We start from the raw sequence: 24363 nt of genomic DNA, 5'->3' as shown, positions 1-24363 counted from the left end.
CGCCCCGCGCTGTTTAAAATTCATCTTCGGCCTCCGTGGCCGTGCTGCTGGGATAGGCGGCGCTGTTGAAATCCACTTCGGAGTCTGACGTCGTTGTACGTTGTACGTGCTGCGACGTCAGACTCCGAAGTGGATTTCAACAGCGCCGCCTATCCCAGCAGCACGGCCACGGAGGCCGAAGATGAATTTTAAACAGCGCGGGGCGGCTGGCGGGGGTTTGGGGTCCCCCGCCGGCTGAAGAAGAAGGTTTGAAGGCAGCGGCAGGTGAAGCAGACCTCGGCTGGCGGGGTTGGGGTCCCCCGCCAGCAAAGTAAGAACGGCAGCGGGGAGGGTTGGCGGCGGGAGGGGGGTGGAGAGACTAAGTCATTGGTGGCGGTGGGGGCTCGGCGGCGGCGGCGGCGGCGGCGGCGGGGGGGGGGGGGGGCGCCTAAAATGTGCCCCCTCCCTCTGGCTCTGGCCCCCCCTACCGCCGGAGTCCAGATACGCCCCTGGTTACAAGTACAGTAAGAACATAATGCCCATACTGGGTCAGAACAGCCCAGTATCCTGGTTCCAACAGTGGCCAATCCAGGTCACAATACCTGGCAGAAACTCAAACAGTAGCAACTTCCATGCTACCAATCCCAGGGTAAGCAGTGGCTTCCCTGACTCTGGAGGGCTCACCATTTAAAATAACAGAGAGTTGCAATGGAGTATGAACCTGGGTGCCCCGGATTAAAGTCCGCTGCACTGACCACTAGGCTGCCCCTCTGCTCTGCAGGGACGTCTGAGTAACCATTTTTGTACAAATGCTGCCAGATGTCCTTCTCCTCGATTTTTCGGTGTTCATAATTTGGACATTTTATTTTGGAAAATGGATGTTCATTTTGGACATTCTCACGTATTTTCAAACAGTAAACCCCCTGTTTGAAAATGACTGAGAGCTGGACTTTTTTTTTTTTTGGGACGTTATGAGGGGGAAAGTAAATACATCCAAGAGAAAAACATAAAAGACATAAATACATAAGTATTGCCATACTGGGAAAGACCAAAGGTCCATTGAGCCCAGCATCCTGTTTCCAACAGTGGCCAATCCAGGTCACAAATACCTGGCAAGATCCCAAAAAAGTACAAAACATTTTATACTGCTCATCCCAGAAATACTGGATTTTCCCCAAGTACATTTAATAATGGTCTATGGACTTTTCCTTTAGGAAGCCGTCCAAACCTTTTTTAAACTCCGCTAAGCTAACTGCCTTTTACCACATTCTCTGGCAACGAATTCCAGAGTTTAATTACACATTGAGTGAAGAAACTTTTTCTCCGATTCGTTTTAAATTTAATACATTGTAGCTTCATCGCGTGCCACCTAGTCCTAGTATTTTTGGAAAGCGTAAAGAGATGCTTCACTGGGACTGAAGAACCAAGCTCCTGCAAAAAGGACAGGTTTATTCTGACCCCTAAATCCCATACTTCTCAAATTGGCTGGCTTAGGTACTGGGACTGAAGAACCAAGCTCCTGCAAAAAGGACAGGTTTATTCTGACCCCTAAATCCCATACTTCTCAAATTGGCTGGCTTAGGTACTGGGACTGAAGAACCAAGCTCCTGCAAAAAGGACAGGTTTATTCTGACCCCTAAATCCCATACTTCTCAAATTGGCTGGCTTAGGTGAGAAACTACCTGATATTTTGTCCTAAATTTTTAAGGCTTGTTGCTTAATCAATTTAATTAGCACTGGGAAACCTCTTTCTGTCTTTCTTGCTTTCTTTCTGTTCCTGCCAAGCTCTAATAAAGGGGAGGGGCATTTTTACATAGCTGAAACTGCTAGAATTATTGGCAATATCTAGATTTATTCAAAAAGAAAGTTATTAATATCTAGGGTAGTTTTAAAAGTTTAATAAACTGTAAGGTCCTTGATCAGACACTACCATTTGGGTCCATTAAGCTACAGAATTCCCTTGATAGCAGCACTTAAGCTGACCCATTGGGACTTATAATCCCACCCACCCTCCCCACAACCCACCCACCCCAGGGTTTTCTACACCTTTATAGACAAACCAAATCCTCGTTAACTTTACTCCTCAGTCATACACAGGCAGTCTTGCAGGCTATTACTCCAACATAGTACACCTGTTCATACCCATTTCAACCAATCAGGATGACTTTTATTCTCTGCAATAATTGTGCTGCTTTAGTTTCAAGGCAAATCATCTGGAAACTTAAAGCTTGTCCTATCTGTCTTCAGATATCTACTTTAAAACAAGAGCTCTATAAAGTAATGCAAGAATTAGATACAATTAAACCAACTTATAGGACTTTGCAGAATCATAACTTCTCACCACTGCCTCAGAGAATAAAACCACAAAAGAACAGATGGCTCACAGTAGGCTCAGGCAGAATTAGTCATGTGACACAGAAGCATCCACCCGCACAAGTGTTGCCACTACAAAATTCTTTTGCTCCACTACAGCACTGTGATGTTCCTGAAACTAAAATTGAAGCAGAAAAAGCAAGGAAGAGGCAACAAAAAGAAGAGAAGGTACCCAAAGAGAAAAGACACTCACAATTCACTAAACCCAAAACACATACTAGGAAATGTAGTTGGAAAGCAATGACCACAAATGCTCACAGTCTAAGCAATAAAATTCATGACCTTCAAGCCCTGATGTTGGAGACTGACTTGGACATAGTTGCAGTCACAGAGACATGGCTCCATGGTTCCCATGAATGGGATGTAAACATACCAGGCTATAACCTTTTTAGGAAGGATAGGGAGGGACGTAAAGGTGGAGGAGTAGCTCTGTATGTGAGAGATGATATCGCAGCAACTGAAATGACAGGGAAGTGGGGAAAGGAAGAAGCGATATGGATCACCTTAGAAAGAGAGGATAGAACCTTGGTCCACGTGGGTGTTGTCTATAGACCCCCGACACATTTGGAAGAACTAGATAAAGATCTGATCGCTGATATTCAAAAGTTGGGGAAGAAAAGAGAGGTGCTGTTGTTGGGAGATTTTAATCTGCCGGATGTAGATTGGAAGGTTCCGTCTGCAAAATCAGAAAGAAGTAGAGAGATTGTGGATGCTTTCCAAAGTGCTCAGCTCAGACAAATGGTGAACGAACCCACGAGGGAGGGAGCCACGTTGGATCTGGTGCTCACGAATGGGGATAGTGTGTCAAATGTCCAAGTGGCTGCACACCTGGGAAACAGTGACCATCAAACGGTTTGTTTTGATATAAACGGCTCATGTGGATGGCAGCCACTCTAAACTCAAAGTCCTGGATTTCAAGCGAGCTGACTTTAACAAAATGGAAGAATACCTGAGGAAGGAGCTGAGGGGCTGGGAGGACATACGAGAAGTGGAAGGACAGTGGTCCAGGCTAAAAGAAGTAATAAACAGGGCCACAGACCTTTATGTAAGGAGGGTAAATAAAAGCAAGAGAAAAAGGAAACCGATATGGTTTTCAAAGCAAGTGGCTGAGAAAATAAAGGCTAAAGAGTTAGCGTTCCAGAAATACAAAAAATCTCAAGTAGAGGAACACGGGGAGGAATACCGGATGAAACTGAAAGAAGCCAAGAGAGAGGTACGTCTGGCAAAGGCGCAAGCGGAAGAACAAATGGCTAGAAATGTACGGAGGGGAGACAAAAACTTCTTCAGGTATATTAGTGAAAGGAGAAAGACTAAAAAGGGGATTGTAAGACTAAAAGATACAGCAAAACGCTATGTAGAAAATGATGAAGAAAAAGCCAATTTGCTAAATAGATACTTTTGTTCTGTTTTTACTGAAGAAAATCCTGGGGAAGGACCGAGAGGGACTGGCAAAGTACACCTGAAAATGAACTGGATAAAGCACCGTTCACGGAAGAGAGTGTATATGAACAACTTGGAAAGCTAAATGTGGACAAAGCCATGGGGCCGGACGGGATCCACCCCAGAATACTGAGGGAACTCAGAGAGGTTCTGGCGGGTCCTCTTAAAGATTTGTTTAATAAATCCTTGGAGACGGGAGAGGTTCCGAGGGATTGGAGAACGGCGGAGGTGGTCCCTCTTCACAAAAGTGGGGATAGGGAAGAAGCTGGAAACTACAGGCCGGTAAGCCTCACTTCGGTTATTGGAAAAGTAATGGAAGCCATGCTGAAGGAAAGGATAGTGAATTTCCTGGAAGCCAATAAGTTGCAAGATCCCAGACAACATGGTTTCACCAAAGGGAAGTCGTGCCAAACGAATCTCATTGAATTCTTTGACTGGGTGACGGGAGAATTAAATCAAGGACGGGCTATGGACGTCATCTACTTAGATTTCAGCAAGGCTTTTGACACGGTTCCCCACAGGAGGCTCTTGAATAAACTAGAAGGGCTGAAGATAGGACCCGAAGTGGTAAACTGGATTAGGAACTGGTTGACAGGCAGACGCCAGAGGGTGGTGGTAAATGGAGTTCGCTCGGAGGAGGGAAAGGTGAGTAGTGGAGTGCCTCAGGGATCGGTGCTGGGGCCCATTCTGTTCAATATATTTGTGAGTGACATTGCCGAAGAGTTACAAGGTAAAGTTTGCCTTTTTGCGGATGACACCAAGATTTGCAACAGAGTGGACACCCCGGAGGGAGTGGAAAACATGAAAAAAGATCTGAAGAAGCTGGAAAAATGGTCTAACGTTGGCAATTAAAATTCAATGCGAAGAAATGCAAAGTGATGCACTTAGGGAGTAGAAATCCAAGGGAGGCGTATGTGTTAGGTGGGGAGAGCCTGATAGACACGGACGGGGAGAGGGATCTTGGGTGATAGTATCTGAGGACCTGAAGGCGATGAAACAGTGCGACAAGGCGGTGGCCGTAGCGAGAAGGTTGCTAGGCTGTATAGAGAGAGGTGTGACCAGCAGAAAAAAGGAGGTTTTAATGCCCCTGTATAAGACGTTGGTGAGGCCCCACCTGGAGTATTGTGTTCAGTTTTGGAGGCCGTACCTTGCGAAGGATGTTAAAAAAATGGAAGCGGTGCAAAGAAAAGCTACGAGGATGGTATGGGAGTTGCGTTCCAAGACGTATGAAGAGAGGCTTGCTGACCTGAACATGTATACTCTGGAGGAAAGGAGGAACAGGGGTGATATGATACAGACGTTCAAATATTTGAAAGGTATTAATCCGCAAACGAATCTTTTCCGGAGATGGGAAGGCGGTAGAACGAGAGGACATGAAATGAGATTGAAGGGGGGCAGACTCAGGAAAGATGTCAGGAAGTATTTCTTCACGGAGAGGGTGGTGAACGCTTGGAATGCCCTCCCGCGGGAGGTGGTGGAGATGAAAACGGTAACGGAATTCAAGCATGCGTGGGACAGGCATAAAGGAATCCTGTGCAGAAGGAATGGATCCACAGAAGCTTAACTGAAATTGGGAGGCAGGGGGAAGAGGGGTTGGTGGTTGAGAGGCTAGGATGGGGGAGGGCAGACTTTTTATACGGGGTCTGTGCCGGAGCCGGTGATGGGAGGAGGGACTGGTGGTTGGGAGATGGGAAATACTGCTGCACAGATTTATACGGCTGTGCCCTGGAAAAGACAGGTACAAATCAGGGTAAGGTATACACATATGAGTTTATCGTGGGCAGACTAGATGGACCGTGCAGGTCTTTTTCTGCCGTCATCTACTATGTTACTATGTTAGGCAAATCCCTACAAATTAAAAGCAGGAGTAAATGCCAGTGTATACTTTATGCACAAAGGGCTCTGAAGAACGGAACAAGCGGACTTTATTAATGACTCAACACAGGCAGAGTTTCGGCGAGAACCAACGCCTGCCTCAGGGGTCAATTCAACCAAGCAATACTCAATGCATAGGTTGTTGCACAAAGAATAATGACTTCATATAATAAAAGTCCACTCTCAAAACCGGAGAAAGAGTTCCTGATGCGGAGCGGAACGCATCAACCTGTGCATTGGGTGTTGCTTGGTGGAACTTACCCTCGAGGCAGGCGTTGGTTCATGCCGAAATACGGCCTGTGTCAGGTCATTAATAAAGTTCACTTGTTCCATTCTTGAGAGCCCTTTGTGTTTTTTTTCTGGGTTGCATTTGCTGTGTACTCTGACTCTCTCCATTGTATGTGTAGTGCATATTTTATGTGCATTTTATAAAATACAACAACAGCTATATGCTATTCCCAACTCTAGTGAAAATATTATATCATATATTTGGAATACCAGAGTACAAACTGTTATGTCGCCCTTGAAATAGAGAATGACACGGGAGCGGGTAATCGCGGTAAACTGCAGTAATCCGCAGTAAAACTGCAGGAATGGGGAAAATTTTCGAAGTTTTACCGTGGGTGCAAAAAGAGCTTATTTCCCTGCCTCACGGGAACGGTAATAACCCCTGCACCCGCAGTACAACAGATGCCTACCTTTTTCTCGTCCTCCCTCCCTTCCTTCCAAGTCCGGTGTCGTTCGCTTGCTCTCCCTGCCCCCCCCCCCCCCCCGTCACCACTGCCGTCGGGTCCTGTATCGCACTCTTCCTCCCCCCCCCCTGCAAGCTCTGGTGTCACTCCTGCACCTCTCCGCTGTGCTCCCACTGCAGCCTTTCCATCTTCCGGGCTGCCGGCAGCGTTAGCAATGTAAGCACGCTGCCTTCATGCAGCCCGGAAGCCTTCTTTCTACTGCGACTTCCTGTTTCCGCTTGCTGCAGAGAGAAGGTTTCCCAGCGCACGAAGGCAGTGTGCTTACATTGCCAACACTGCCGGCAGCCCGGAAGATGGAAAGGCTGCAGCGGGAGCACAGTGGAGAGGTGCAGGAGTGACACCAGAGCTTGCAGGGGGAAAGGGAGAGTGCAATAAAGGACCCGATGGCAGCAGCAGGGGGGGGGGGGGGGGAGAGCAATACCGGACCCTGTGGGAATGGAGGGAGGGAGAGCGACACCAGACCATGTGGGAACAGAGGGAGGGAGAGTGATACCGACCCTGTGGGGGGGAGGCGGGAAGATTGGGAGAGTGACACCGAACTTGGGAGGAGGAGGGAGAGAAAGCGACACAAGACCTTGTGGGGAGGGTGGAGGGAAAGCGACACCAGACTTTGAGGGGGGGCAGGATGGTATGGAGGGAAAGCAGCACCAGGCTTTGTGGAGGGAGAGAGGGAGGGAAAGCAACACCGCACCTTGGAGGGAAGGAAGTGTAGGAATATGTGAAACAGTGTTGCCAGGTGGAAAATTTTTTTCCCACCCAATCCAGCATAAAACCCGCCCAAACTCAAACCCCGCCCCTGACACCCCCACCCCCGCGTCATCACCCCCGCCCCTGCCGTCATCAACCCCGCCCCCGCCATCACCGGCCCCGCCTCCCCCGTCACCGGCCCCGCCTCCCCCGTCACCGGCCCCGCCCAAAACGTCACTAACCCCGCCCAAACACGTCACTAACCCCGCCCCCCCGCGGCCGAAAAAGCCGCCCAAAAAACCGCCCCGAAGCCCAAAAAGCAGCCCAAAAAACCGCAACCCGCCGCAGGCAAAAATTTCCCGCAGCGGGTTGCGGAAAACCGCCCATCTGGCAACCCTGATGTGAAAGACAAGTGCTGCATGCATTAACTGTCAACAATTCTATGAGCTATGATGTCATTGGATATAGTGTAATGTCTAGTGAGTGAGTCAGTCTGTGTCAGCATAAGATGGTGTTAGCAATCTCTCTTCAAGCTGTATGATAACCAACTGACAGAATTCTGTATTCAGTAGTTTTACCATGTCTACTGCAAGTATGATGTAAATAGTTATCTGAAGAAACTGTAAGTAAACATCATTTTTGTTTGGAAGTTAAAGAAGAGAGAGTAATTGAATCTTTTATTCAAGAGTCTGTGTGAAAGAGAGAGAGAGAGAGAGAAGAACAAAAAAAATGGGAGTTAACACTTCTAAAGCTCTGCTGCGTATGGGCTAAATCTGCTGAAGTAAAAGTTTATTTGTTCATTTCTCCCCATCATATTGGGTTATGGGCCCAGACCACTAAAATAAAAAAAAACATTAAGAAATTTTTTTTTTATCTCTCCACACAAAAGACAAGATGGCAGCTGCACCATTACTATGTTCTCTCAAAGTGCCCCAACTGAATGAATATAACTATATTCAGTGGGAGATGAGATTTAAATGTATTATTGAAGCAAAGAAGCTAAATATATGTTTGGATCAAGTAAGAAATGCTGACAATTTTGAAGAATGGAATACTGCAGACTGTTATGTCAGAAGTATGCTATTTGAAGCTCTGACAGAGAAACAGGCAATATTGATTGATGGAACAGACACCTCAAAAGAAATATTGCAAAAATTGAAAACCATGTATGGTACTTCATATACAAAACAACAGCCTATATGGTTATCAGAAATAATTCAATTGAAGTTGAATGACAAGAAAAAATGTAATGATCATATAACACATTTAATGTCATTATTTAAGAAGCTAGAATTATCGGGTATACCTATCTGCGATGCTTTAAAGAGAGCTTTTATGTTTACATCTCTGTCTAAAAGTTTTGAAGTATTCAGGACAGTGAATGAAGCAATTGAGGGACAATCTTTTGAACAGGCTGTCTCTAAGCTTAGACAAGAATGTATTATAACAGAGGAGATCTGTTTACCAAGAGAGATTAACCAAAATGAAACATTTTTCTCAGCGATGCATAGTAGGAGGCGGAGCTATAATGAAAAAAGCCTGCCCAGAAACAAGCTGATTTGCTATTCGTGTGGTAAAGAGGGACATGTATCAAAATACTGTAACAAGAAAAACCACACCCCTTCTAGCTCATTTAAGCCAATGGAGAATAAGCATGGTCAAAGAAAAAATTATGACCATGACAACAGTAAGAATAAGAGCTGTATAATGACAGAAAAATCTTTTAATATAATGAAGAACACTTCAGATAAAAATAGTTGGATATTAGATTCTGGCAGCACAAAACATATAACCAATAATAAAGAATTTTTCACAGATAAGAGACCAGAAGATGGTAGTCTTCACACAGCAAATGCTGGCTCAACAATGATCAAAGCAAAAGGAAATGGACATTTAAAATGCATAGTATCAGATGGAGTCAAAAAAACTCTTGTAAAAGATGTCTTATATGTTCCACGAGCAGTTTGTAATATGCTCAGTGTATCAGCATTAGACAAGAAAAGTTTTTCAATTCATTTTGAAAATAGTAAATGTACAATTTCTGATGGTAATGAAATTTATGCTGAAGGTTATATGAATAACAATGTTTATAAGTTAAACATTACAGGTGAATCATCACATCTTATAAAAACAAAGAAGAATACAGAATGTAATCTTGAGACCTGGCATCGTCGAATGGGACACAGAGATCCAAAGGTGATCTTGGAGCTGCAAAGTAAGCAACTTGCAACAGGCATAAAAATAAGTGCCAGTAACGGTAAGATGGAAAAATGCATAGATTGTATTACTCAAAAGGGGGTAAGACCCTCATTTCCATCATATAAAGGAAAAAGAAGTAGTAAAACACTGGACTTGCTACATAGTGACTTATGTGGACCATTTAATATTCCATCACTAGGGGATAACAAATATGCATTAATATTTGTGGATGATTTCTCTAGATACTGTATGGCCTATCTATTAAAAGAAAAGAATCAAGTTGCTGATATGTTAAAGAAGTTTGTAGCCTTGGTAAGCAATAAATTTAATAAAAAACCAAAGATTCTACAGACTGACAACGGTGGTGAGTTTACTTCACATACCATACAAACATTTCTAGAACAAGAAGGTATTCAACACATAAAGACAGTCGCATATACACCAGAACAAAATTCTGTAGCTGAAAGAAAGTTCAGATCGCTTGTAGAAATGACAAGATGTATGCTATCTGATAGTAATCTTCCAAAGAGATTATGGGGAGAAGCAATTCTCACAGCAGTATACCTACAGAACAGACTACCTACAAAAGGGACTGATCGCACCCCACATGAAATGTGGCATAATAAAAAAACCAAATCTGTCACATATAAGAATATTTGGAAGTACAGCATATGCTCATGTGCCGAAACAGAAGAGACATAAGCTGGATTCCACAACAGAAAAAGGAATTCTAGTGGGCTATGATTCAGGTCACAAAAGTTATAGAATTCTGAATCTAAACACTGGATTTGTTGGTGTAAAACACATCACATATTTTGATGAAAATAAAAAAATTGATAAAGACTGGAAAATTCCAAATGAACCTTATCATCCAGAATATGAAAAGAAACCAAAAATCAATATCCCGGTGATTATAAACACTAACATACCAGAATTGTCTGATAATAATTTTTCTGATTCTAATGAGGAACAGGAAAATGAAATAGATACAGAAAGTGTTTATACTGAAGACAGTACCACTGATGAAGGGGAAATGATTGGAGATAGAATCTCAATCTCAGATGACACAGAGAGGTCAGACCAACAAAATGTCAGACGCTCATCCAGAGAAAATCGAGGTAATCCACCCCAAAGACTATCTTATTTAACAACTTCTGATGATGCACAAGAACCTTTAACTTGGGATGAAATTGATCAAATGTCTGAAAAAGAAGCAGAAGAATGGAAAAAAGCTGCACAAGATGAAATCGATGCGTTGCATAAAAACAAAACATGGAACTTAACTGAATTACCCCATGGCAAAAAGGCCATAGGATGCAAGTGGGTATTTAAGTTGAAAAGAAATGCACAAGGACAAGTAGAAAGATATAAAGCCAGACTGGTAGCAAAAGGTTATCTTCAAAAATATGGTGAAGATTATGATGAAGTATTTGCACAAGTAGTGAAACACACAACAATCAGAACTCTCCTAAGCATAGCTGCATCAAAGAAAATGCAAGTGAAACACATAGATGTTAAAACAGCTTTTAATCATGGAGATATATCTGAAGACTTGTATATGAAACAACCAGAAGGTTTCATAGATACAAATAACAGTCATTTAGTGTGTAAACTGAACAAAGGTTTATATGGTTTAAAGCAAAGTGCAAAATGCTGGAATGAGAAAATGCATGAAATGTTAACTGATTTAGATTTTAAGCAAGGAGAAGCAGATAAATGCTTGTATACTAGACAAAAGGAAGGTCATTGTGTGTACATTTTAGCATTTGTAGATGATTTGCTTATAGCAAGTGAAAGTGAAAAAGAGTATAAAGACATTGTAAAGTGTTTAAATCAGAATGTTGAAATAACTGAACTTGGAAATGTGTCATACTATTTAGGTATGAATATTGAAAAACAGAAAGATGGTTCTTATTTAATAAGTCAGAAACAAAAGATTAATGATCTTATTGAAAGTATGGGTATGCAGGAAGCACACTCAGTAGGTTCACCTTTGACCACAGATTTTCAGAGGGATGAAACTGAAAGGGAACCATTACCAGATAACATTCTATACAGATCTGCAATAGGAAAACTTTTGTATCTAACTACCACTTACAGAGTTGATATAGCTAATGCTGTAGGAATTTTAAGTAGAAGAGTGAACAAGCCTACTAAGACTGACTGGACTGCTGTAAAAAGAGTGGTAAGATATTTGAAAGGTACAATTGACTGTAAATTGGTGATTCCGGTAAATAGTAATCAGAAATTGATTTGTTACTGTGATTCTGATTGGGCTGGAGATCATTCAGATTACAAATCCACAAGTGGGTATGTGTTTATGTATGAAAAAACATCTATTTCATGGGCAAGTCATAAACAAACCATTGTAAGTTTATCATCCACAGAAGCAGAATATGTTGCTGTGTCTGAAGCATGTCGTGAACTAATGTGGATAGAAAAACTGTGTACAGATTTTGGTATAGAACAGCAGAGACCGATACAGATTTTTGAAGACAATCAAAGCTGTATAAGGTTGTCAATAAATGACAGGGTACAGTCTAGAACAAAACATATTGCAACAAAATTCCATAATGTCAGAGAATTGTCAAGGCAAGGAGTAATAAGTTTGCAATATAAACAAACTGACCAAATGATTGCTGATATCTTGACGAAACCACTAGCTGTAAGAAATTTTGAAAATCTACGAGAAAAGCTAGGACTGTATGTATATAAATAAATATATAAGAATTGAATTGTTGGACAATAATGTATGTGAAGGGATATGAAGGAATATGTGAAAGACAAGTGCTGCATGCATTAACTGTCAACAATTCTATGAGCTATGATGTCATTGGATATAGTGTAATGTCTTGTGGGTGTGTCTGAGTCACTCTAGTTGCTCTGTGAGTGAGTCAGTCTGTATCAGCATAAGATGGTGTTAGCAATCTCTCTTCAAGCTGTATGATAACCAACTGACAGAATTTTATATTCAGTAGTTTTACCATGTCTACTGCAAGTATGATGTAAATAGTTATCTGAAGAAACTGTAAGTAAACATCATTTTTGTTTGGAAGTTAAAGAAGAGAGAGTAATTGAATCTTTTATTCAAGAGTCTGTGTGAAAGAGAGAGAGAAGAACAAAAAAATGGGAGTTAACACTTCTAAAGCTCTGCTGCGTATGGGCTAAATCTGCTGAAGTAAAAGTTTATTTTTTCATTTCTCCCCATCAGGAAGAAGGGAGGGGGGGAGAGGAAGGAAGGGCTTGGGGTATAGGACCTTGAAAGCAAGAGAATGAAAGAGAGAAATGGATGGAGCTGGGGACTGATAGGGTGATGAGATCCAGTGGCAGGTAGATGAGGGCTAATAGGATGGGAATGGGGGCTAAGGAAGTGGGTAAAAAAAGATAGGGGTTTAGGAGACTGTAAATTAACTGAGAGACAGAGGGATCAATGGTAAAAGTTAGTAGGTAGATGAGAAGTGAAACAGAGACTAATGTGAGAGAAAGAGGGGAAAAAAACAAATAAGAGGGGGTGGGGACAGACATAAAATAAAAGGTTACTGCCAGACAGATGTAGAGAAGGAAAGGACGAAGCCAAGAGGAGAGAGAAGAAATGGAAACGCCAATGTGGAAAAGAATTTAGAGAAGACTGATACATGGAATGTGGAGAAGAGACTGGGACCAGCCCAATTAAATAAAGTGCTCGAACAACAAAGGTAGAAAAGAAATATTTTAATACTCTTTAAGGACTGAGATGTGCCTGCTTTGTGAAATGTACGTCTTTTCTATTTTTGTATTTTGCAGAGTGCAGGAGAAAATACATTTCTGTTTCTCTTTTACCAGTGTTTACCCGGCTTTCTTGAGGGCGATCTCTATTTCGGTTTTTCTGTGGTTCCCTGTTTTGTATAGTGAGAAAAGAATTAAATGTGCTTGGAGTTGTAGAATGATTAGAAAAATTAGGGCTCATTATTGCTTGTTATGTGAATGAATATTCCATCACTGTTCCATTATTGCTTGCCAGACCAGTCCAGTATTATTACATTTTAAGGGCATTTGTTTTAATTCGTTTATGCAGTCCTTACATGCACACGGTTTTGCTTTTTAAACCCAAAGGTAAATCTTAAGTGTGGTTAAACAGCGAGGCTTCTGTGGATAGGGACAGAGTTCACGGGGACTTGAAATCTTCTTATAAATTGTAGAAAGACCTCAGCGGTGCAACTCAAAACTTATGGTTTTAGCTTCAAGAATCAAGAACTCAATTTGTCATCGGTCTTGTGTATTTTCCATCATAACTATTTCAAACAGCAAACTTGCACGTGTTCAAGGTGAATTTTTAAAATTAGCATTATAAAGAAAAACCTAGCTTTGTCGGCTTAGGGGCAAGCAGTCTGATATGGCACATGGTTCGGAACCCCCAATGGTTGAAAAAAGGCTCTCCCACCATTAAAACTATGCTCCTTATCTTGACGACCATAAACACGGTGCCGGCGTTTTTTGTGAGGTATTTAAATCATCAGCTGATTGTATCCGCCAATTACAAAACCTTGTCCTGATGCTGTCACAATAAAGATATCCATTCAGTCTCTACATTTAAACCTGCAGGAGCAGATCTACCATCGTTTTACACAAAATTTCCACAGGAGTAGGCCATGAAAATTATCGTGGAAACTTTAGAGACATGGTAGGACAGTCTAAACCATTGGGGGTTCAGAACCATAAAAATAATTAACAAGGATATATTTTATATAACCACTACATAGGGATTTTTTATCTCTTTTTTTTGTTTTATTTATTTATAGCATTTATATCCCACAATATTCCCACCCATGGGCAGGCTCAATGTGGCGTACAACAGTCTATAAAAACATACAACAATTCAGCAAACAAACAATGTCGTAAAAGGGTAAGGGAAATAGCTAAGGAGGGAAAAGGGGAAAGAGTAGGGGTGAACAATGTGTCGCTACATCAGTTGGAATTCAGAAGGAAGAGATGCCAGGCGGGTTTGAAGTGTATGCTCTACTAAAAAGAGGGAATATGTCCTTGAAACAGCTTCATGTGAAACATGCCCGAGCCAACAAAGCTGTTTTTCTTTATAATTCTAATTTTAAAAATTCACCTTGAACACATGCAAGTTTGCTGTTTGAAATAGTTATGAGGAAAATACATAAGACTGATGACAAACTGAGTGCTTGATTCTTGAAGATAAAACTGTAAGCTTTGAGTTGCACCGCTGAGGTCTTTCTACAATAAGTGCCTAGTTTATTTATAAGTCCAGTTTGGACTCTGGTATACCAAATAAATGACATTTTATAAAATAAACAATTACTCCACGACTCCGCCCAAACTCCGCACCTCCATGCCTACTAAAAAAAACGCACACTGGCTTGAACCGCATCTAGTTTTACCCAGACCTATGACACATTTACACACCTAATAGCGCTTTAGCTGCAAAAATGATTTATGTGCCCCACTGAAAGAGGAATTTAATGTGCATTAATCGCAAGGTGTCATGTTAACTATCAGTGTTAACACTGATTCCCATGTTAAAGAGTCAACGCAGAAATGATCATTAGGGATCATAAAATGGGTGAGAAGTGCCTCTCGCAATTAACTTGGAGGTCCTTACCTGCAGCATATAAAGGGCAAATCTATAACCTAGGCGCTGACATTTCTGTGCACTCTGTGGGTATCAATATTTAGAATACTAGCATTTCTGGGTGTAGACAGCATAGTGCCTCAGTGCTTAACCTTTCAGCATGTATTTGCAAAAGGGACGTACACACAGAGGAGGGGCCTCCGCCTATGTATGCAAATTGTAGAACAGTTTAGTTTAATAATGTTTGATGTACCGCCCTTCAGGCAACAATCAACAAACAGGAAAGGAACTACAAAAACTCAAAATACAGAGAAAGCAGAAAGAGAAATAAGCTAGAGAGGATAGCGTTAATAGCTATGAGTCAAGGAAGGAAAAGCCTGAGAGAAGAGATGAGATTTTAGGAGGGCACAAAAAACAAGAATCGGACTGTTCACAACAAAGTTCAAACAGGAGGGCATTCCACAGAGGAGCCGCTGCGAAGAAAGCCGAATGAACAGTGAACTGAGGGGAAGAGTTAATCGGAACACAAGAGCAGATCGCAAAGCCCTAGCAGGTGTGTAAGCAGAGAAGTGCAGATAGACAGGAGGGGGTTCATGGGCGAGGGTAAAGACCTTAAACCGAACATGAAAAGAGACAGGAAGCCAGTGATACAAGGTATGCGAGTAGCTGCCGCATTTAGGTGCTTATGCCAGCTCTATGGCTAGTTTAAGTGTGGGCGATACCGGGTTGCGCTTGTATTCTGTAACAGAATCTAGGCGCCAAGGTTGTTATAGAAAAGGCTCCTCCTGGGCATCCTTAGGGTGCCGAAATGGAGATGCCAGAATGTGGTGCCGTTTATTTATGTATGGCATTTATACCATACATACGCTCTTTCCCGCTCGATAGCAGGCTCAGTGCGGCTTACAGGAATTGGTACAGAGTATCATAGAGATAACATGAAGTAAGGTACAAAGTGATAACACAGAGTATGGTATGAAGTATCACAGAGATGATCCAGTTGGAAAGAGTAGGACAATAGGGAGGGATGTGTGGGAGAGGATTGGAGTATGGGTAGTGTGGTTTGAGTTCGAGAATTAAGTTGGGTTATTTGGGTAAGCTTGTCTGAAGAGGTAAGTTTTAAGCAGCTTTTGGAAGGGTAGGTGTTCATTGGTTGTTCAGATGTGTCGAGGTATTGCGTTCCAGAGTTGGCTGCCTATAACGGAGAAGCTGGGTGCATAGTAGGTTTTGTATTTGAGGCCTTTGCAATTGGGAAGATGGAGATTGAGATAAGTACGACCTTTCCATAGGAATCGCTATCTGTATTCTGCGTTATCTGCTGTACTATTAACTTTTCATGAACAGAACAGCAGCCATACAGGGTCAAACCAATGGTCCATCTAGCCCAGTATCCTGCTTCCAACAGTGTCCAATCCAGGTCACAAGTACCTGGCAGAAACCCAAATAGTAGCAACATTCCAAGGCTTCCCCATGTCCGTCTCAATAACAGACTATGGACTTTTCCAAACCTTTTTTAAACCCAGATATGCTAATTGCTGTTACCACATCCTACGGCAGCAAGTTCCAGAGCTTAACTGTTCTTTGAGTGAAAAAATATTTCCTCCTATTTGTTTTAAAAGTATTTCCATGTAACTTCATTGAGAGCTCCCCGGTCTCTGTACTTTTTGAAAGAGTGAAAAATCGATTAACTTCTACCCATTCTACACCATATGGCATCCCTCCTAAAAGCGAAGGATGCTCCCGACAGTTGCTTCAGGAGTTTTCCATCCAAAGGGCCAGATTCTGTAAATAGCGTCTCAAATCTAGACGCGTCCGATTAACGAGCCTAGTGCTATTCTACTAAAGTTAGGCACGGTGTACAGAATAGCGCATAGGACCAAGGAACGCACCGACATGTCAGCACGGCCACTTACGCCACTGAAACCCTGGAGTAAATACCTGCCCCTAAATGTAGGCACGTCCCCCCGAAATCCTATAACAACACACAAAAATTAGAGCAATGCCCCGACACGCCCACACTTCTCCCATGGCTGTGCCACCTTTTCAGCGACTCAGGAGTGTGCATAAATTCAAGTTATTACCAATTAGTGATAATTGGTTATCGGCCAATTAAAATCACCGACTGGCTCATTACTCAACTGAGCAGTGTGCATAAATTGGCCAGATGCACAATTCAACGCACGCTACTCGCTGCGCCGCATATAGAATTCGGCCCAAAGTGCCTTAACTTTTGCAGTTAACAAGTTTAGGTCACTTTAATCCTAGAAACAAAAAAAAAAGACCAGCACTGAAAAGGTACAAAGAATGTCAGGAGGAGAAGAGAGGAAATATCCGGTAGAGCTAATAGATGCAGGACAAGTAGGAGAGCAAAAAGAGAAAGGAAAAATACTTAAGGCAGTAAAAGAAGGCCAGAAAAGATGTTGGTTTAGATTTGTTAGTGAAAAGAGGAAGCTGTTTTTGCAACTCGAATGCGTGAGCCTGCATTTTTTAGCATTAAACTTTAGCTGCCAAACTCTAGCCCACTCCTCAGACTTCACTAGATCCCCCCTCATGTTATCCACAGCTTCCAGGAGCATTAACTGCAAAGCTTACCAGACAGCCCTTCTGCAATATCACTTATAAAAATAATACTAATAAAAAAAGCAGACCAGTAACCGATTCTTGCAGCACACCATGGGAACTGTCCTTATTCACAGAGTAAGCTCCACTTACCACCAGTGGTGTTCCTATGGCAGCTGCCACCTGGGGCGGATCACCGCTGTGCACCCCCCCCCCCCCCCCCCGGTGCATCATCTCCACCCCCACCCCCAGTGCATCACCTCCTGGGGGTGAAGTAAGCAGTCGCACGCCTGTCGGCACTGCCAGTTCCCTGCCCCAGAACAGGAACAGTTCCAAGCTCCATTAGAGGAAGCATGGAACCGGTGGAGCGGACAGCCATGCAGCTGCTCCCTGCACCCCCTTGCAGCGTGCACCCAGAGCAGACCGTCCCCTTGGTACGCCACTGCTTACCACTACTTTTTCTCAGCTCCCACTCAACCAGTTTTTAACCCAGTCACTTTAGGGGCCCATAGGATGCCAAGCAAAGCAATTTCGACCCCCATGTCCTAAGTTACGTAGTTACTAAGGTTGTGTGAGGAAAACGTTGGTAGGGCCCATCCCCTTCCTCTGCCTACAAAGGGAGCCTAGTTCATTTATAAGTGCCTTTGTGGAACAATATCAAAAGCCTTACTGAAATCTAAGCACATCACATCCAGTGCCCTCCCATGATACAACTGTCTGGTCACTCTGTCAAAGAAATTGATCAGATCTGTATGACAAAACCTACCTCTAACAAAACCACGCTGCCTTGGGACCTGTCATGCATGGATTCCAGGAATTGCACTATTCTGTGTTTCAGCAGCGCTTCGATCAATTTACTCACCACCGAGGTCAGACTAGCCACCTGTAGTTCCCAGCTCTCTCATTACTTCCACTTTTGTGGCCAAGAACCACCCCTGTCTCTAAAGAGGCACTGAATAGGTTAGGGAGTAAAGAGCTGCCAGAATTTCCCCTTAGTATCTCCATATGTATCCTGTCTGAACCCACTGCTTTTCTACTTTTAGTGAACCTAGTTCCTCATCATAGTTTTCTGAAAATGGCTCGGAGGTCTAACCCATTTCCATTCTTATTTGTGACAGTGAACTTGCTCACTGAACAGAAATGTGTTAACCCGTTCCACTTTTTCCTCGTCGGCCTCCACAAATTTCTCCCTAACCTTTTGAGTCTTAATCTCAGTTTTGCACTTCCTCCTGTCACTAAATAGGTCTTTTAAAAATGTTTACTAGTTAGACTTTTAATTTTTTTTTTGTTACATTTGTACCCCGCGCTTTCCCACTCATGGCAGGCTCAATGCAGTTTACATGGGGCAATGGAGGGTTAAGTGACTTGCCCAGAGTCACAAGGAGCTGCCTGTGCCTGAAGTGGGAATCGAACTCAGTTCCTCAGGACCAAAGTACACCACCCTAACCCCTAGGCCACTCCTCCATTACCACTAGGCCACTCCTCCACTGTTGCTACTATTTGAGATTCTACATGGAATGTTGCTATTCCACTAGCAACATTCCATGTAGAAGTCGGCCCTTGCAGATCACCAATGTGGCCGCGCAGGCTTCTGTTTCTGTGAGTCTGACATCCTGCACGTACGTCACAGAAGCAGAAGCCTGCGCAGCCTTCTACATGGAATGTTGCTAGTGGAATAGCAACATTCCATGTAGAATCTCCAATAGTATCTATTTTATTACATTTGTACCCCGCACTTTCCCACTCATGGCAGGCTCAATGCGGCTTACATGGGGCAATGGAGGGTTAAGTGACTTGCCCAGAGTCACAAGGAGCTGCCTGTGCCTGCAGTGGGAACCGAACTCAGTTCCTCAGGACCAAAGTCCACCACTCTAACCACTAGGCCACTCCTCCACTCTCATTTATATTTGCTTCTTCACTCTTCTGTCTGCTTTCCCAGCTTTTCTTCTGTTTTCCACATACTGTGGTCTGTCTCTCTTTCTATGATTTCTTATAGTTTGTGAGCACTAACTTTTTTTTCCTTTACCTCCGATCTGTTCTTCAATAGCATGACAGGAGGAAATGAATTTAAGAGCAGAGCGAATCTTTTTGCTGAGTCTGCTTCAGTTTCACCCCTGACACTTCAGCAAGTCACTATCTCCCACTACTTCCGGTACCCAAGTAGACTAACCTCTTTGGAGAAGGGACACATCTTACCTGAATCAGGCCCGGAGTGGAGGAGTGGCCTAGTGGTTAGTGCAGTGGACTTTGATCCTGTGGAACTGAGTTCGATTCCCACAGCAGCTCCTTGTGACTCTGGGCAAGTCACTTAACTCTCCATTGCCCCTGGTACAAACAAGTACCTGAATATACTATATAAACCGCTTTGAATGTAGTTGCAAAAAAAAACACAGTATATCAAGACCCATTTCCCTTTCCCTGATGCACAAAAGTTGCTGTTAAACACTGTGCACCTTTATATCCGCTGGTGAACTTAGCGATTTTGGCACAGCGACAGCTGCACAAAGGAAATCACATGCAAATAAGATGCATGGAAAATCTGGAAGCAGCTCAGCAGGAAAAGCGTCAAGCACATGCGCAGAAGTCTCTCTCGGTAAGCACCGGTGTTCTGCGCATGCACTTCTGCCTTCAAAGCTCAGCTTTCCACTCCTACAGCACACATGACCGGCCAGAACATAAAATGTATTTTTGTGTTTAAGCTCGTTTATTTCATTTAGAACAGTTACAGTAATTTAATAATTTGGGGGTAGTTTACAAAGAAAATGCTTTGTCCATGAATAGTTTGCTCAGTTGAAGTTTTGGGGGTTTTTTTTGGGGTGGGGAGCTATTTTTTTTGTTTGCTTTGTTTACATTTGCTAGCCCTAGTCTGCCAAGGGCTGGGCAATTAAACACAAGTACTCTACACTATCCAGCAAACTGTAGTGAAGAAGACTGCTCCACCAGGTCATCCCCAATCCCCATACACCAACAGCTCCAGAACTGCAGGAAAATTCTGCAACTTAAAGATAGGTGCTCAGTGCATGGAAATGTTCAGCCATCTGGATTACTGCAACTCACTATACGCAGGATGTAAAGAACAAATACTGAGAAAACTTCAAACAGCCCAAAACACAGCAGCCAGACTCATGTTCGGGAAACCAAAATACGAAAGTGCGAAACCCTTACGAGAGAAGCTACACTGGCTCCCACTCAAGGAACGCATCACCTTCAAAGTATGCACACTAGTCCACAAAATCATCCATGGTGAAGCCCCAGCCTACATGCCTGACTTAATAGACCTACCACCCAGAAACGCCAAAAGATCATCCCGAACTTTCCTCAATCTCCACTTCCCTAAGTGCAAAGGCATAAAATACAAAGTACTGCACGCATCAACCTTCTCTTATATGACCACGCAATTCTGGAATACACTACCACGCAACCTGAAAACGATCTACGAACTAACCGACTTCCGCAAACTATTGAAGACTCATCTCTTTGAAAAAATCTATTGAAAGGATCAAAACAAATGAATTACACACACACAGTTAGCAATGCATCAATACACTCTCTTCTATATTCTCATCCCCAGTAATTTTATCACATTTAAACCTCAATTTACAGATAAAATGTTATACCCGAATGTTCTCTTGCTATTGTTCTGTTGCCTTATCAGCATCCGTTGTTCTTCCACTGTTCCACTGTTCTTTTCCTTGTTTATTCCCTTAATTATACTTTGACTTTGTCCTAACCTAACTCCTCACAATGTAACCAATAATCGAGTTGTAACAAATTGTATTTCCATCAATACAATGTATTGTAAGCCACACTGAACCCGCAAATAGGTGGGAAAATGTGGGATACAAATGCAATAAATAAATAAATAAAATAAATCACTCGGAGAGCTCATTTTAATTCTAATGAGCTTGTCGGAATACATTTGCATAGGGCTACTGGTAGCTGCTATGGCAAACAGTAAAAGGAACACAAAACCACTTTGTGCATTAGACGCAAAAAATATTTGCTTTAGACCGGCTACAAACAGTCTAAAGCAAACACTGCAAGCACAGTAAGCTCTGTGCATCAGGACCTCGGTAGTAAAAGTTCGAATGAGGGGGCTCCATGCTGGTAGCCAAGAGCAACACCTAGCTGCCCACCCCTAGCCCCCAAAAACCAAGAGGTCCAGAGGATGACAAACAAACTGTTTGAAAAATACGTTGCTGCACCGCCTCCCTCAAGGACAGTACTCTCTGCCCTGCCCCTGGCAGTTGGAGAGGCACTGAAGCACCTCACCTCCTGCTGCAAGTTCAAAGTCTTGTGCAGCTATTATCGTGAGACTTCAGCCTGGCAGCGGGAGAAGCAGCACCAATGCACTTCTCCGATTGCTGGGGATGGCGCAAAGACTGCTATTATTGAGGGAGACGATGCAGCAACATTTTGAACATTAAAGTTTATTTATTTATTTTATTTATTACATTTGTACCCCGCGCTTTCCCACACATGGCAGGCTCAATGCGGCTTACATAGTAACAATATAAAGAATTACAAATTTGTAAAAAGAATATACAGTTTGTAGTGAACACAAAATTAATGGGGTTAACGGATAAATAAATTGAACATAAGAGGAATTGGGTGCAGAAGGAATTGAGCAGTGGAGGAGTGGCCTAGTGGTTAGAGTGGTGGACTTTGGTCCTGGGGAACTGGGTTCAATTCCCACTGCAGGCACAGGCAGCTCCTGGTGACTCTGGGCAAGTCACTTAACCCTCCATTGCCCCAGGTACAAATAAGTACCTAAACCGCATTGAGCCTGCCATGAGTGGGGAAAGTGCAGGGTACAAAAAAAAATTGAGTGTTGGGAGGTAGGTGTAGAAAAATGGAATGGATATGGTTTAACACACTCTGCCTGCAGTGTGGGGTTGCTGGGCCCCCTTCTTGGGATGGAATTTATGTATCTGACCTGAATATTTACAACCCTCGTACAGCACTGCATATGTCCAACAAGGCTATAACAATGGAGTAAAAATTAGCATTATTATTTCACTCCTGGGAGAGGAACAGCTGGAGAAGGAAGCAGAAGGCCATTCCATGAATTTCAGGGAGGGAAGCCATAAGTGGCTGGTTCAAATCCCACTGCTGCTCCTTGTGATCTTGGGCAAGTCACTTAACCCTCCATTGCCTCAGGTACAAACTTAGATTGTGAGTCCTCCTGGGAGAGAGAAATATCCAGTGTACCTGGCAACGTGGCTGCGCAGGCTTCTGTTTCTTTGAGTCTGACGTCCTGCACGTACAGACTCACAGAACCAGAAGCCTGCGCTTGCAGATCAGCAACGATTCTGGAATCCTAAAGAGTGACAAGATTCCATGCAGAATCTCAAAGAGTAGCAACATTCCATGTAGAACCCTAAAGAATAACAAATGGAGGAGTGGCCTAGTGGTTAGAGCATTGGTCTTGCAATCCAGAGGTGACCGCTTCAAATCCCGCTGCTGCTCCTTGTGATCTTGGGCAAGTCCCTTAACCCTCCATTGCCTCAGGTACAAACTTAGATTGTGAGTCCTCCTGGGAGAGAGAAATATCCAGTGTACCCGAATGTAACTCACCTTGAGCTACTACTGAAAAAGGTGAGCAAAACCCAAATAAATAATGTGCAGCAGGCATCCCCCTGTCCAGCTATATACTCCTAGGTGCCAGCTCTGTGGGTGCTCTAACACCCCCAAATGTTGAGCAAACTGCACTGTGTCTAGGGAGAAGTAATTTATGATTTTAGTGCCCCCAATCATTTTAAAAAGTTGGCTTCTATGTGTATACTCTGCTCCTGCTCCCAGAAATGCCCACCAACCTTTACATATTGTCTTACTCTCCCTCCCCCTCCCCCATCCAAATATTAGAGCCACATATAGCATGAAGTGTTTTTTTCATGGGTTATACAGTAAATAAAATAAAACAGACACCATTTGGTTGTTTTTGTGCCATTTTCAAACAGGGAAACAAAAAAGAAAAAGAAACGAGCGTTCCTGATGCTTGTTTTCATATAGTTTTAAAATGACAGCGTACCTCTAGTTTAAAGGCCACCGGACTGAAGGTGCAGCAGGTTACTGAAAGAGCTGTCATTTGGCTGTAGGATTTGGGCCTTTGGCTTTTGCCTATTTTTTTTGCTAAAGCGTCTTGCTGCTCTGCTCTTGCACCATACGACAGAAGAAAGTGAATGAAGCTTCTAGTTTCCTGTCCTGTGAAGTACAGTTTATTAAATTCAAAATCAATCGGCATTATAAAACTAATAGAGAAATCAGGAGCATCATGTCCACACAGCAACAGAAGCAAATCGGGTTTTTTAAAACCTTATTAAATCCCTGTATATAAAATCTCTCCGTGCCACAGACTGTAACGAGGGGCTCCACCATTCCCAGGTAAATCTATTGTGAGGGACTCAGTCTCAAGTCCATCTGCTGTGCCCGGGACTCATTTCCTGCAAACGCCTACCTGAGCAGCAGCAGCCTCTGCAGGCATTTCCTGCTCCGTTTCCCCCAGCACTTAGCAGCTGATCGCAGACTGAGCTGCTGCTGGGGCTCGATCCAGAGCTGCAACTTCAGAAATCCTCAGGACACGGCTCTTCCTCTCCTCATGGCTGCTTACTGCCTCAGGATGGGCGGCACAAGGTGTGCTGGGACTTGGAGTCCTTCCTGGATAGAATTTCCTTCCCAAAAGAGCCGCACAAGCCCGAAACTACATCTTCCAGCAGCACAAGGAACATCCTGTTTTCAGGGTTCCACAACTTTATTAACATGACAATTGGTAGACGTGTTGCTCAAGTAAAATATAAAGTGGTTCAAATAAAAGGGGGAAAAAAAAGAAAGGGGAAGTGCATAACTGCGATAACAGTTTGCTAAAATTACTAGGTACAGAAAGGACAAGTATAAATTGCCATTAGTTTCTGAGCCATATTGTTCCTA

General features: G+C 43.1%; 1 protein-coding gene across 1 annotated transcript in view; it reads right to left on the bottom strand.

The window, feature by feature from the left end:
• Nucleotides 1-24056, bottom strand: part of LOC115466020 (zinc finger BED domain-containing protein 4-like) — a 65737-nt gene extending 41681 nt beyond the window's left edge. Inside the window, exon 1 of the mRNA XM_030197010.1 lies at nucleotides 23894-24056. Coding sequence (XP_030052870.1) covers nucleotides 23894-23920 — 27 coding nt within the window. The 5' untranslated portion in view covers nucleotides 23921-24056. The remainder of the gene's footprint in view (nucleotides 1-23893) is intronic.
• Between the last annotated feature and the right edge of the window lie 307 nt (nucleotides 24057-24363).

Source organism: Microcaecilia unicolor, chromosome 1 (assembly GCF_901765095.1).
Source record: "Microcaecilia unicolor chromosome 1, aMicUni1.1, whole genome shotgun sequence".
NCBI classification, from domain to species: domain Eukaryota; kingdom Metazoa; phylum Chordata; class Amphibia; order Gymnophiona; family Siphonopidae; genus Microcaecilia; species Microcaecilia unicolor.
Note: the sequence above shows the minus strand (reverse complement) of the source record. Positions and strands in the feature narration are given on the sequence as shown.